Source organism: Platichthys flesus, chromosome 24 (genome assembly GCF_949316205.1).
Source record: "Platichthys flesus chromosome 24, fPlaFle2.1, whole genome shotgun sequence".
NCBI lineage: Eukaryota > Metazoa > Chordata > Actinopteri > Pleuronectiformes > Pleuronectidae > Platichthys > Platichthys flesus.
In genome coordinates this window covers 9502210-9518371 of record NC_084968.1, presented here as the reverse complement: position 1 = coordinate 9518371, position 16162 = coordinate 9502210, and the positions used below count along the sequence as shown (strand labels likewise).

Here is a 16162-nt window from a genome sequence, read left to right as displayed (position 1 = left end):
AATATTATAGCCACTAAGGTCATTGCTTACAGGAAGGAGACTTGAAACAGAGGAATTAAAGTCCCAGAGTCAAAGCTCAGATAACCCTGTTATGTTGTTTTTTGACCAAGCTCACACAAAGGCAATAGAAAAACAATATCAAATGCATTTACTTGTAAAACTTAAATAATCTAATTATTATTATTATTCCCCCTACCACTAATCTAATGCTCTGGCACCTGCAAGTCAAAACTGGACAACCAATAACAAACCCACCTTGTCTCAGCGAGCGGCACACGCCCCCTTGATATCTGCATGCAACAAGATACCAAGATACACAACAATTTTTCTTTGTCTCTTTTTTAAATGCAAAGTACGGGACATGACCAAATCACCAGTTGTGCCAGACTCAGCACGATAACACCTGAGTTCCCGTCGCTCTACCTCACTAGTTGCTTTTGTTCACCAGAGGGATTTTGTCTGTTCAGGGTGCAGTGTGATGCCAGGGGCTGCTATGGAAACCCCCTAGAAGTAAAATAAGTTGTTATTCCCTTTTCATTTTTTTTTTTTTTCAATCTCTCGCAGAGGGTGTCAAAAGTTACAGATTAAATGACACGGCAGCGGTAATCACATCCTCCCCTGTCATCCTCACCCGGTGGTGCAACTCTCCGTGAACAGCACCATCACTTTGTCTTTGATGAGAGACCTGAATATGTGTGAAATGCCAGCTCCTCCAGCGCAGTGTCTTTGCATAATCCCGTCATTTGCAGTGATTCCTACTTATTCACAAAAGTTTAGATAGGTTTGTGAGATGAAGCCGGCGTGGCTCTTGACTCCGTCGAACAACAGCTCTTCTCCCCGCTCTTCTTCCTCTCTTTGTGCTTTTCTAGGTCACACTGACATGCGGAACAGAGACAGCCTTGCTATCGGTGAAGGAGCCCAGCAAATGCCAGTACATCATGGACTTTCAGACTCCTGTGGCCTGTCAGCCGGTGCTGAAACAGCGGGGCATACACAGTGAACTGTGACCCGTTCCTCCACTGGCCTAGCCTAGATTCACCCGACTGGCCACCCCCTCTCTCCCACATCCAAATGCCTAGCTTGCAGTGGCAGGCCGGGGTCCTGAGGGTCCCCTCTGACATCTGTTACCAGAACATAGACTTCCAAGAAAGTCTTGCTCAGGTCAGAGTGTTATTTTTCCTAACACTGATCCTAGACCACTTTAATCTCCATTGTTACAGTGCTACTTTAACTCTGCTATGTGTACCTATTAGAAACAGCATTTATTGAATGAGTTAGTGAAACTGAGTGTTAATTATGTACCAGTAAATTTTACATAAGGGTTTTATATGTAAGTCTCAACCAGATTACTATGTCAATATTGGATGAATTAAATGCTACTGCAGTAGATCAGTTCCAGTGTATAATGACATTACTACTAATGTTAATGCTGTGTCCAATTGCTGCTTATTCATAATAAGCAGCAATTGGACTACGACTACGACCTTCTACTTTATTATTGTGGCTACTTTAAAATACAGTCCAGTGATATTCACTAGTTTACACATTGCCAATAAATCCATGATTATCCTCCTCACTTGTATTTTATTTATTTAATTTTTATCAAAGCTGCAAACGTGTATTTAAGATGTTGCTGATGTGATATTTCAAATGATGTCCCTTCATTATGAGGCACATATGAGACTAGCTCTACCAATATATATGTATATGAATCCGCAGCTGAAAATAGTCCCCAGCAAATGCAACACTTACTCCTGTTTAAGTAACTATTAGGCCCAGTTTTAAAATGTAACCTGTGTTATTTGTGGCCTGTTTTTTTTAAGGTGTAGGTCTTCAACTTGAACCTGGACTCCAGGCAGTGCTACAAACAAAGTAAGTTGTAACTTATTGAGAGACAAACACACACACTTTGTTCATTGTTAGCGTTTTTATCAAATGTGTTGACAATAGAAACAACATAAAATGAGTTATTTTCCTTAAGCATAATATTCCCCTTTGTGGAATGATCACAATTAGCACTGTATATAGTTATCATGTTTCTGCACAAATGTGTACACAACAGCTTTATGTCGCACATATTGTTTCACTGTATTTACTCTTATTTATCTACCTTCAGCTATTATTAGTGACGGGTTGTTTACTGAGTATAACTTCTCATGATTTCACACAATTCTCCCAGCGTAAGAAGTCTGCCTTGTACCGTGATGTTGTTATGTAATAGACTGTGGGGTTTCTGAGGCTCTGTCCTCTGCTCATTAAGCGGCAGCTAAATCAGTTGTCAGGTATCCAATAGGCTGCCTGATATATTCCTACCCTGCTGGGGCAGCCGAGTGGCTTTTTGCCTGCTAGCAATGCGATAGCCTCGGGCCTCGTGCTTTTTATTTATCTGGCTTCAGCGCCCATACACACACTCTATTTGCTTTCACCTTCAGTTTTCTAGATAAAAATGAGGTTTGCTGAAGGTGTCAATCAAGTCAGACATAAGGCATTTCGACTGAAACTTGTTGAAAACTAAACTCAAAATGCACAGTCTATACTAGTTGTTGTTCTTTTAGCTAAAATGTTTATTTTTTCAAGATTTGTTTTTGCAGCTAAATCGGACAACACAAGGTTTAATTATCATGTTTACTTTGCTTCTGCGAAGACAAACGCTCAGATCGATCAGCCAAACAGGCAAAACAAAAACAGTTTTTCTAGGGATATAATCCATTCTGATGCACCGCCGTCTCAAGGAATCCACACAATATAGCTCTACATTTTTAATCTCTTCTTCATTCCACGTTTTAAATACGCAACAGATGCCAAAGCTTGTGTCAGCATAAAAAACACTAAGAATGCACAGCAGCAGCAGGAAATGCTGCCAATCCCACAGACAGCAACTCTCTGTCTAATATTGCAGAAGGTAACATCTGGAAAAAAAAACTTGGAATTGCATCACTGCCATATGGACGGCATGTGATGGTGTCTCTTAAAGAACTTTTCCTCAGATAAAACCTGCGCCCACGATGAAAGACTCTGCAGCTCCTCTGTCTACTCAACGATCATAATGTGTTAGATTACTGTGGGCTGCTCCACGCACAGTGCGCTAACAACATCGGAAGACTGCAATTTGAATGGACAGTTAGGGAGGAAACAAAACATACTTAGAGTTTTTATCCAGGGCTTTTGAACCGACTGACCACGTATGTGCTGCTTCAGATCCGAAAAGGGAAGGAGGGAGTTGTGGGAGGGATTCAGGAGGGAAGCTGAGCACATGCTGAGCACACACAGACACTCACAAACTAGCACATACTTACACACCTCCATTCAGCACATTTGCACATGAAGGGGCAGGGATGGAAAGTCTTTCCAGTCGAGCGTGGGCGTATTTGTGTGTTGACTCCAAATTGCTTAAAGGGCCCAGAGGCTTTATATTGTGTTAAATCTCCGACTCAGCTTTGTAGAAACTAGTTCAGGCCACCTGTTCTATGGAGTGGGAGACAGCAGGGCCCTCAACAACTCACTGACTGACTGGTTGACTGACGCCCACCACATCCCAGTGCCGCTTTCACTCTTTTAGAGATTGTTTTTAAGCTTCCTCCTTTGAAGGGAGGCCAGTATTACCCTCAGGGCTGAGAGGGAAAAAAGGGGCGCTCGCGTTGAGTCGGCGTGCGACAGTCACATCCGTCTCCCTCACGTCCACACTTACTGCAATCTATTCAGTCACGATACTGACGCTCCACTGTCAGCCGCCAGCATACAATCTTATTTTATTTACTTATTTATGTATTTGGAGAAAACACAATTAAAAAGCGCTTGGTTCCTGGGACTGAAGTACATCAAGCACTGCATTTATGTACAGTTTCAAAGTTATGATGATCAGTTTCTCCAGAGTATGTTGTTATTTAATCCATTGTTGAGAATCTAAAGCTTTCATTGGGGTCCCTTTTTAATATTACATAATACAATGGTACACACAAAAGAAACTGTGATATGATGTACTACCATTCCCCAGTGTCTAAAAATAACTAGCAGATGCCTTAACACAGTTTTCTCAGTAGGAGAGTTTGCAGATACACCATATAGGTTCAAAGAGGAGTGAGAGGATTAGAGGTGCAGATGAACAAAGACTAATATTGACAGGATGGGATAGGGACGGGGGAGAATGATACACAGATAGAGAAATAAACAGCAACAGAAGTGACAGAGACCAGGACGATGCTGGAGGGAGAACTGGCGCTCTGAGAGGAGGAGAGACACAAACCAACCGAGTAGAAACCAGCTGAGGGAGGAGCAGGGAAAGAGAGAGAGATGTGAAACTGGGAGAGGGAGGGTGGGAGGTTTGGTATAAGCAGCACTGCCTATCGTAGCGGAGGGTGAATGTTTCTGTGTTTGTGCTCTCACGTCGGCGAGCGAGGCTCAACACTTCCCCTGTGGAGTGGATGAGCGTCAGCGTGTCGCGGTTGGAGGCTGGAAGGCCGAGCTGTGATAGCATGTGCTTACCAGGGGCCTCCCGCAGTCGGGCTGCTTCCACTTACAGTGCAGGAGGATGAGCGAGAGGAGGGTCAGGGCCTGGGAAGACATTTTTAAATTCCCCGTAAATGACACAGAAAATCAAACATAATACACAGGGATTATTCAATTTTAGGACAATTACCAACACTGTCACAGGAGTCATATCAGTTTTAATGTCAGCTTCTGGCTCGAAAGAGGCCAAATTATCTCTGCTCAAAGTGCACGTGGATTGCTTTAAAAGTGTGAAATGGTTTCAAATGTCAAGGGGACCAAGCCGCGTTATGACAGCGTATATCAAACAAAGACAAAGTGCACTGACAAAAAGGAACAGTGGTTGCAAATTGAAATTAACCAGCAGGGATATGATGCAGATCAACAGTGTTAGGAGCTGTTGCTAATTTGCATAAAACCTGATAATGTCACATCTTTGTAGAAGTGTTCGCAAGAGGGATTTAGTTTGTTCAGAGAGTAAAAATAATCAAAGTTGTTAACGTTCCTGCTCCAATTAACAACTTTAGCAACATAAAGGGGTCACAAAATGACAAATGAGCTGCTAATTATGTCTATTTAAATGTTTTACAAGGTCAGAAACCTTGTTTATGCAGTAAATGTTCTAATTATTGAATATTTAATCCTATTTTTTGTCTTTCCTTTTGCATGAAGTATTATAGTAGTAATAAACACAATCGTTATTTTAAAATAACGAGCCTAGTCTATATTGTGCAGCAGATGGTGATACCAAGTGGTGACAGCAGACAGTGGCTATATTTGTAATTGAAAGATTACTATTTAATCCTCATATCTCTGTTGTTCTCTACTTGCAGATTATTTACCATTTCGTGGCAGACCCGTAGACTGTAAATAAAGATGGACGACAAGTCTCCCTCTGTCCAGAAATGAAGCCGAAATATCCCGGATACAAACCGAGTCTGCGCAGTAGCGACCGGAGATGAAGCCACGATAGCGAGGTACCGCTGATACATACGCTCCACAAATTGCAACATGTGGCAATCTGGACACTTTGGCATGTCGTCTGTCTTTGTATACAGTCTATGGTCTTTGAGAGAATGAGGCCTATGCAGCCAGGTTTTATGAAGGCGTTTCTAAGTCTACAGCTCGTGTGTGTCGTTTACCTTCGCAGATGACAATTTCATCTGTTAATATAAGCTCTGGTCCTGTGGCACCGGCGCCCCGCAAATTCAGTCCGTGACAGACTGGAACTTGATCGACAGTGGCAATCTAAACACTTTCCGTGCCCTTCTGTGGCTGTTTCTCCCTCTGCAAATTGTTGTTTTTTCCCTCTTGTAGCCCCCATTAGGATGATAGATGAGAAGAGATGCAGAGGGGATGGTTAATCTTTCATGGAGAGAAAGACCCAGAGAGAGGAGGGGCAGCATGCCCTGTACATAAATAAACAGGATGTTGGGATTTAGCAGGAAAATGTGTTGAGGGGAAAAAGATTACGGTGATCACCGCTCACAGATTGGAGGATGGACGGCCGAGAAAAGGGAAAGAGAAGGGGACAAAGAAGAGTGAGTCTGAAGTGAGGACATAGAACGTGATTAAACAGAACAACATGGATAAACGATGGAATGAAAAGCCGAGTCTGGATGAAGGGAGAGCAGAGAAAGTGGGATATAACGAGGGGGAGACAGGGAGCAGCGGGATCCTGGTGGGCGAGGGGAGGGGATTCTGGAGGGCTATATTGGGCTCAGTTTCTCCACAGGAGCAGCTTAATGAGCACAGAGTTTGTAAGTAATTATTGGTTATCAACCTGATAATAGTCATTGCTCCATTTTGTGTTGCAGTTTCCACATACTTATACAATTATGGCAATTATTAATGAAGCTGCGTGTTTGCATTGCTGCTTTGCATTTCAGAGATAGCGTGTGGCCAGACTCTGCCATTATTTTTGTATTGCATAATACAGGTTACTGGGGAAGAAAAATAAATAGTCCAAACAATAGAGTAAAAAACCAGGAGATGATTCAGCTTTCAAAACAAATGCCAGGATATTTGCAATTACCAAAATTTAGATCAAACAATTGGATCCTTGGGGAATTGAAATCTAAAAACTGTTGGCATGCTGCAGAAGTGTTAGAAAGGAAAATAAAAGACAGCGAGAGACGAGGGGGCAAAGGGGGCAGAGGCTCCTCCGCCGTGTAGGGGAGTCATCCGTTTTAAGGGCTGCAGCTCACTTCCTGCTAGCTTTCCATCAGCAGATAGGATTTGAGGAAGCGGACGGATGGCCCAGCCGACAGACAGATGGCTCTCTGCTCCATTATCCAGGTATACAGGGCTGCAGTGGACGTATCATACTCTCCACTCCACACACACTCGCTGGAATGCAGGCAGACAAAAGAAGAGAGCACTTGACACTTTTCAGAGAATAAAAGAGGCAGAAAATCATGCAGCGATGCATCGGGGGGATCTACAAATCTGCAGAGAGCCGAACAAGAGATGTGAACACACTGACAGAGTAGTCTCAGGATTTGTAGATTGAACAGTGCCCTGAGATTTTGTGAATGAAATCTGTCTCTTTAAATAATGGAGTGCTAGCTTTTCCTGGCTTTTTTTGGAAGAATGAGATTTAAATTTCAGATCAGCGCTGAGCGGGGAGGGGGGTGGGGGGGAGGAGACACGATTGCAGCTCAGAAAAGCAAAGCAGTCAGCGGTTACTTTTCCAAACTGTGTTGATTCGATCGTCAATTGCAGCAGCGGCAGTCGCGATAAATAAAAGTCAATAACTGACTAACTGTGGAGACCCGTCCACAGGGTCTCTCATCCAGCAGCCGCTGCAACACATTGAGTTATAGGACCTGGAGTGTACGCCTGCCTGTATACACACATCATTGATGTCTATAAGTTCTTCTTGAAAGTCTACACGTTTGATCAAAGCTGGTTGAGGGAGGATGGCATTTTTCGAAAGCGAGAGGACCAGAGATACACCTGAGGTAGAAAATGGAAGTGTGGGGGGTGGGGGGGGAGGGGCGTCTCTTCTGCCGCGACAGATCTGGATCAAAAGTACCTATTGCAGAATCAAAGTCAGCGGCATCAATATTTCATCATAGGAGAAGCTGCTGGTCGTCACTCACCCACTCCTGCAACCTTTCGTTTTCCACGTCGTTGCTTTTTTGTCCTTTCTTCGGCTATGTGTGTGGACGAGATGCCCCCTGAAGATTAGTTGTATTTTCCCACATTCTGGTGTTTACAGTGATTATAGACACCCTTTGTCTACATAATGACATCATGATTGCTGGCTGTCATGCCAACGTCATGTTGATATTTTAGTTGTTTTTCTTTTTTTTCATACCCTATTTTCAATTTTAATCATGAATAGGACATTAACGGGGAGCTGTACAATCACTGTCAACCTTTAATGGAATCTCCAGCAATTAGTTACTATAACTTAATTAGCATTTAACACTAGTGACACCTGAGGCTGATGTGAATTGAATTTTACATCGTCAGATCACAACCATTTAGGTAGACTTTCAAGATGTTTCATAAAATAACTAGAAACAATTCCTATGCAGGAGAAAAAGTCTTTGATTAGAGAAGGTCAATGACAATGTGTGCAACTGGTGGTGATATTTCAGTCGGGACCACCACTAATATGCTTTAAGTCGCTCTGCTAGTGTGGCTAAAGAAAAGAAAATGGTCAAAGCAGCAGGATTAGTCTTCTAGTCCCCTGTGCAAATCCTTTATTTCCCATAGTGCAACTTGATAACATCTTTCACTAGACCCCCCCAGCCTGCTCCACATCCCCATCTGTAACTCAGCCTTTTTCTTATAAATCTTTTGTTTCATGATGAAATCAATATGACCTCACTAGAGTTATTTTCCGCATTGGATGCACATTATACAAAATGCAACATTTCTTCCTGTTTGAGTGGTTCTCTCTGTGGCGAATAAAATTATTTGTATGTTAAAAACAAGTGTAGTTCCCCTTTGAAACATCGAGGAAATAACCCCCTAAAAACGAAATCGTAGGGAGGGTGGGATTGCCATTCTTAGACTTCTCTGTGTTGGCTCAGTTTAATTTCGTTCTGCTCCAGTCAACATTGACGTTTGCTAAAGATAGAGAAAGACCCACCTTTACTTGAACTACTTTGGCCTAAAACTTCAAAAATCTCCTAAACTCTAATACGCAAACCTCCATCATACAGTCCAGGAAACTGTCAGCAGTCACCAGGTTTAGTCTAATTCAGGCCAAGCGATGCCTACTGTTCAATATGGGAAACGGTGAGTGCCTAAATTGTGTCAGCACACAAAAGATTAAAACTTATGAGAAATCCATGCAAATAAAACTCCCAACAAGTTAAAAGAACTTTAGCGAGTCAGTATGACATATTCATGAAGACAACCCCAATGTGTCAGAGTTTGGATTCTTCTCCTAAAACCGGGAGGCAGCAGAATTCACGCTGTGCAGAAACTAGGCTACACTGTGCTTAACATGGAACCACACGACTAATACAGGAAGAGGTTAAGTTAATGCATTCGGGAGAAAGGGAGAGAGAGAGGAAGTAGGGGAGAGTTTCCACCCACACAACAGTATTAAAGCAGGGGAGGGAAATGAAACTTTGCATTATTTTTAGTCGGAAATTATGTCTGTGCATCTCAGTAATTATAAAGCAATTCAGAACTGACTGATAGGCCTCCGGTGGACTTTTTTTCTCCCATCCCTGCTCTAGCAGCCTTATCTTTTCCCACCACAACTGCACAGACTCCTACATGCATTTTAATATGGTAATTATCAAGTGAATTCTAAACACTAACCAAAAGAAAAAGCTGGCGAAAGCATTTAAAATGGGATTCAGCCACCAGCTTCCTATATCAACACAACTCGTGCTTCTCTCACTTCCTGATTAGGGGGATTTATTCAGGGTATTAATAGCCCCTATCTCTTTTGTGTCTACTGGCAGGCATGCTATTTACTGTATTTTGCTGCCGTCATTTGGCTGATGCGCCAACGCGATAAACGTTGTCAATGAATGAGGGAGCTTATTATTGAAAAATGAAAGATACAATTGTTATCTTTCATTTTTATCAGGACGAGCTGTTCTTTAGTACGTTCTTCCCTCTACATGCATTGAGTTATGTATAACAATGTCTTGGAAAGCTGAGTTTGCAGATTGTTTATAGCTGTTTTTTCCTCCACCTCAGCTGGGGAACAAAAAAAAAGTGTTGTTTGACAACCTTGGTCCCCAAGTTGCTTTTTTCCAGCTAAAATAAATGGATACGGTAGGAGAGAGGGAGAGTGAGGAGGAGGAGGCGAGGACGTCCCTACGGACTCCTCTTTCTCCAGGCAAGTTTTTCTCTTGTTTGATGAAGCTCAACAGAGTTTTCTCACCGAGGCAAAGTTAAGGAGAAGCAGCAACTGTGGTGCTGTTAGTTTACCAAAAATCTGTTGCTCCCGTTCTGCTTTGTTTAAGAGGTCGCAGAGGCCAATGGATCAATTTGTCTCGGGAATGTTGGGATGGGTCGAACATGATACTTTTTACATGTTCGACCCATCCCAACACAGCTCTCTTACTGGAGCTTTCATCTGCTTTGAATCTTCTCACTCCACCTTCAGTGAAATTAGATGCAAATTTAATTGAGTGTAAAGCAGCTAAACCTAAAGTATTCTTCAAACTTTCTTGTTTGAAGAATATATTGAATATTGAATATATTGTCCTGTATTGGCTGAATTTAAGATTCTAGATGTGACATTGCATAAAACATAGTGAAGTTTGTTGTGGTCGGAACCAATCAACAGCAGTTTAGATGCCTCACGACGTCCTGATTAAACAATCTCACCATGACTTTTTTCTTTGGGCGAGCTTGAACCAGACAGATGAATCTTATAAATTGTGTGGTTGTGTGGCGCTTTTGTTGGTTGTTAGCTCACAAGCTCACAAGCTTGACTAGGTGTCCAAGATGGACACCACGTCATATATGATTGCAGCCATCTTGCAAATTGGAGCCGTGGTAGTGAGATGTTGTGTGTGGCGTCTTTTGGTCAGTTGTGGTGTCAGCCTGACCGAATGAATCATGTCATCCATCTGATTGTTGGATTTGATCAAGATGGCTTCCATTGTGTTTTGTTAGCAGGTGCTTGTAGCCTTATTTATCCTCTCTGTGTATATAGCCTTAATTCCTGCTGTCCCTTTTCTCCGTGTTCCTCTCTCCATCTCTTCCTCCCTCCTGGGTTAGCTTTGCAGCCTAGCCTGTGGGCCCAGGGATGTTGTATTAATTAACTCGCTTCACTGCACTCTCATCAAGCTGCCAGTAAATGGCCCCGCTCCAAGTTTCCCTCCCAGAGTGCACCAAGATGGCAGCATCCGTAAACAACTTCAAATTTACGGTACTGCAGTCACAGCAGCGGGGCCCCTGCTGCTCCTTACACTGAGGGAAGTCAGGCTGGAGCATGCAATTCAAACACTGCCTCGCTCCACATGCTGCTGCGTGGTTTAATATGTAAATGCATTTTTGTTAGACTCAAACTGCCATCGCAGCCATCTATTTTCCCTCCACTGCTCTGATGTCTGTGATTTGCAATCGCTGCTCCGAACAAAGTGCAATCTTTTTTAATGTGCACTGCAGTACGCTATGTGCCTATTGCTTCAGTGGTGGAGCAGTCATAAACAACTTTGTACACCTTTTGCATGGCACGATTAAAACGGGTGCAAATCTTTGTCAATATTAACATAGCTTGACAAGCAGCCATGCAAATGACTCTGCTCCTCAGAGGGAGTGCAGATTGTAATGAGGTAAATACCAGAGTGTGTTTCTGTCAGCAGCATTTGAGCTGAGCTGCTAAAGAAACTCACAGTGGATGAATGCAGCCCACAATCCCAGAGGATTTCTGAAGCTTGACTATAGTCATATAGTCAGGCTTCAGAAATCCTCTGGGTTTGAATAGATGCAATAACTTCCAATCAGAATTAACAGTTTTATTTGTGTTGTGTTAGAAAAGCTAGTTTTTAATCTGTTTTTTTTTTTTGCCTTGTTTTTCATCTAAAAGCAATATTTGCCCTCGTATACATGATCACGAGTGATGTTTAATAATTGCAATAACAATATTGTGATTATTAAAACAGCTATAGCTAGTCAGGAGCATTAAAGCAAAATACAATAAGCTAAAAGATAGTGCAGCACAGCAGGTCTACATTGTCAAGGCCAAGCACAGAAACACTCCCAGCGAAGCATCATCCATAAACAATGATCTGTGGTGTTTGTTTCCCTCCGTGGAGGTCCCTTCTGTCTGTTTTCTCTCTCATTGGCAGCAGTGGGCGAAAATAGCCCTCACAGAGACACACCCAGAAGAGAGTCAAATCAAACATCATTATTCCCTGGGTAAATATTGTGAAGAGATCTAATCTCCACTGGCTGGAGGAAATGAGGGTTGCTGGAGGAAACTGGTCAACTTTAAATCAGCCCTTATAACACCAGAACAGACACGAGCAACGCAGCCAGCAGCTACTTTGTCTTCCGCCTAGCACACATGTAAACATGGCACATGCATAACTCGCATCATGTAAATATGTGGACACATCATAAACACAACCACACGGAAACTGGCCCTTTAGACTAGTAGGCACACCCCCCGACAAATGATGTAGGGGGGTGTTACAATCTCATAAGAATGTTCCAACGTCATCTCTGGGATGATACAATCAGGCTAACGTGAGCTGATCTCTGATGAGAAATTTTAGATTTTAACGTTGTGAAGTGCCTGTGTAGACGTTTGGTGTTTGGCCAGATATTGATTCTGCTATTGATATTGAGTCTGCTTGTTGTTTTAGCCACATGTCTGGTGTACAGGCAGGAAGCCTTAGCCAGCTCACGTGGAACCACAGTTCCCTCGTATACATGATCATGCAGTCCGGCTAACCAAATTGTTTTAGATAATTGTTACTGGTAGTTAGCTTTGTGTTTTTGCATTTGCGAAACTCCTGACAATGTTGTTGTGAAATGCGGCATTGTTTGTGTTGTTTTACGACCCTGCACGTGAGAGTAGAGCTCAGCGAGAAGGGGAGGTGAGGTCTGGAAGCTCCCCAGACTCTCTCTCTCCTCTAGTTTCGAAATCCTACCAACTGCAGCTCTAATGATAAATAGATATTAACTCCCCCTGCTGTGTATATTTTTGACCAGCAGGGGGCCCTAGTGAAGATGGAGAGCTTTGACAAATTAACCAATTGTCAAAATGTATTGGAAAGACAGCCTTGCTGATCCAAAAAAGCCTTATTTGCCCATCTCCATAAGGCCTATAACCATCACTTAAAAGCAAAATGTGTCGATAGCAATCACTGACTGGCCTGTCCCTAAGATGAGGTTAGAGTCCTCTGTAGTTCCCTCCAAGCTCAAACTCATCTTTGATTTCCAAAGGCAACAGTCAGAGACATGGATTTCCTGTCTGTTCTCCTCAGACTATTGGCGGGAGCCGAGAAAAAGAAGAGCGAGAGAGACAGGGGAAGAAGCAATGTTTGTTGATTGCCATCCTTGTGCCGGCGGCTTGCCACAGCAGCTATTCTTGGGGCTTGATTTTGCGTGGGGGGTTGCAAGAGAGGAGAGATTTTGCCATGGCACTGCAAAATGAGAATGACACGGTTTCCCCGAACATGGCACCTCATCGGTCTGTTATGGATTAGTTAAGGCTGTTATTCTAATCTGCACCCCTTTTCTTCACTGCCTCATTATGGAACAGAGGTGCCAAGGCCTCATAGGGAGCCGTCGTTAGGGAAGATAGAGGGTGTCTTGTTGACGGAAGCCAGTGTCGATCTGACGGGGCTGGAGGAAGCCAAGCTCCAACAATTTGTGATGTAAGAACTTAAATCCAATAACTGAGCATGTTTGACCGTGGACGTGTTCGTCCTTTGCTGAGCAGGATTCATTAATCTCTGACAAATAGATATATGATGCAAAAGAGAAGCATTCAACACTGTATTTTACACTGTGTAAGCTACATCAGTCAGAGGAGGGCATTAAAAACGTCGTATTTCCCTTGATCTTCAATATTTTACAAATTTCAGGGCAGTTCAAAAAGCTACTTTAACTTCATGTCACTCTTTTAAGCTTTGTTATTGTATTTGTGCACAATCCACTGCAAGGGATGACTTTCCCTCCAAAATAGGCCGATCCTCTCCAACCCTTTCGCAACCGCTTATTAAAAATAATAATTCCAGGGGATGCTTAATGGTAGAGACTCTAACAGAGAGAAGGCACTTGTGAATTTACCTGTGAATTAACCATGACACCAGACCATTAAAGGGACCTTATAAAAGTCAAGTAGAAGGCCACTAATCATCCACTCCATCCCGATCAGTTTAAAGTCCTTTTCATCTAAAACATATCATCGGTGGACACACAATAATCGGTAGAGGACAAACACTCAATTAACAAATGTGCATAGAACAGCAAATATGCTGCTTACTTTACTATGGCACTTGTTTATGACAGAATATACTATTTTGCATGATCTTTCCTTCTTTAAGTGATTTATTCAGTAATATTAGGTCTCCAGGTCATAATTATTTACTTTGAGTGATATTGTCTGTTATTTTAGACAGTCTGTAATGCTGGCATTTGTAGTACACAGGTAAAGGTAAAATAAATTCCCCCAAAATAAAGGCACAGATGTTTGAAGACATGTGACGCCACCAAGTCTTTCTGTACTAAAAATGCAATGTTTTCTAAGTTTATAGATACTTGTTGCTTATGATGTGTTCTCTTGATCTTGAGATCCCTAGAAGACCTCATGAGGTAAAAAGTCATAGGTTTGTATGCCGCTTTTGGACAGTAAAAAAGTCACCTATGACGTTTTTAATCCGTTTTACGAACGACATACAAACCTATGACTTTTTTAATGATTCATAAGGGCATACAAACCTATGACATTTTCAGATTTCAACGACATACAAACCTATGACGTTTTTACTGATTCATAACCGATATATAACGGCATACAAACCTATGACGTTTTTACTGATTCATAACCGATATATAACGGCATACAAACCTATGACGTTTTTACTGATTCATAACTGATATATAACGGCATACAAACCTATGACGTTTTTAATGCGTATTTTTAACAACATACAAACCTATGACTTTTTTAATCCGTATTTCGAATGGCATACAAACCTATAACTTTTTTACTGATTCATAACCGATATATAACGGCATATGCGTTTTTAATGCGTATTTTTAATGCATTATGACGTTTTTTAATCCGTTTTCGAACAACATACAAACCTATGACTTTTTTACAGAATTATAACGACATACAAACCAGAATCCGTATTTCGAACGGAATACAAACCTATGACTTTTTAACTGATTCATAACCGATATATAACGGCATACAAACCTATGACTTTTTTTAATCTGTTTCTCGAACGACATAAAAACCTGTGACTTTTTTAAAGATTTAGAATGACATTCAAATCTATGACTTTATAACAGAGTTATAACGGCATTCAAACCTATGACGTTTTTAATTCATTTTTGAACAACATACAAACCTATGACTTTTTTACTGATTCATAGCCTATATATAACGGCATACAAACCTATGACGTTTTTAATCTGTTTTCGAACGGCATACAAACCTATGACTTTTTTACTGATTCATAGCCTATATATAACGGCATGAATGCCGTTATATATAGGCGGCATGAATGCCGTTATATATGACGTTTTTAATCTGTTTTCGAACGATATACAAACCTATGACTTTTTTAAAGATTTAGAACGACATTCAAATCTATGACTTTTTTACAGAATTGTAACGGCATACAAACCTATGACGTTTTTAATCCGTTTTCGAATGACATTCAAACCCATGACTTTATAACAGAGTTATAACGGCATTCAAACCTATGACGTTTTTACAGTATTATAACAGCATACAAACTGTTATAATACTGTTTTTAATGCGTTTTCGAACGACATACAAACCTGTGACTTTTTTACAGATTTAGAACGACATGACGTTTTTACTGATTCATAACCGATGTATAACGACATACAAACCTATGACGTTTTTAATGTGTTTTCAAACGACATACAAGCCTATGACTTTTCAATCCGTTTTCGAACGGCATTCAAACCTATGACTTTTTTACAGAATTATAACGGCATACAAACCTAAGTCTTTTTTACTGATTCATAACCGATATATAACGACATACAAACCTATGACGTTTTTAATCTGTTTTTGAACGGCATTCAAACCTATGACTTTTTTACAGAATTATAACGGCATACAGACCTATGACCTTTTTACAGATTCATAGCCGATATATAACGACATACAAACCTATGACGTTTTTAATCCGTTTTCGAACAACATACAAACCTATGACGTTTTTAATCCGTTTTCGAACAACATACAAACCTATGACTTTTTTAAAGATTTAGAACGACACGTATGACTTTTTTAAAGATTTAGAATGACTACAAACCTATGACTGTATAACAGAGTTATAACGGCATTCAAACCTATGACTTTTTTATTCCGTTGTCGAACAACATACAAACCTATGACTTTTTTATCCGTTTTCGAACGGCATACAAACCTATGAATTTTTTACAGATTCATAACCGATATATAACGGCATACAAACCTATGACGTTTTTAATGCATATTATTTTTAACAACATACAAACCTATGACTTT

General features: G+C 41.3%; 2 protein-coding genes across 2 annotated transcripts in view; one reads left to right on the top strand and one right to left on the bottom strand.

Moving 5' to 3' along the window:
* The window catches only part of LOC133949828 (glucosidase 2 subunit beta-like), a 107315-nt gene extending 105739 nt beyond the window's left edge, over nucleotides 1-1576 (top strand). Inside the window, exon 15 of the mRNA XM_062383839.1 lies at nucleotides 870-1576. Within this exon, the coding sequence (XP_062239823.1) occupies nucleotides 870-1007 (138 nt within the window). The 3' untranslated portion in view covers nucleotides 1008-1576. The remainder of the gene's footprint in view (nucleotides 1-869) is intronic.
* Nucleotides 1577-4135: 2559 nt separating this feature from the next.
* The window catches only part of elavl2 (ELAV like neuron-specific RNA binding protein 2), a 51961-nt gene continuing 39934 nt past the window's right edge, over nucleotides 4136-16162 (bottom strand). Inside the window, exon 6 of the mRNA XM_062383847.1 lies at nucleotides 4136-4551. Within this exon, the coding sequence (XP_062239831.1) occupies nucleotides 4514-4551 (38 nt within the window). The 3' untranslated portion in view covers nucleotides 4136-4513. The remainder of the gene's footprint in view (nucleotides 4552-16162) is intronic.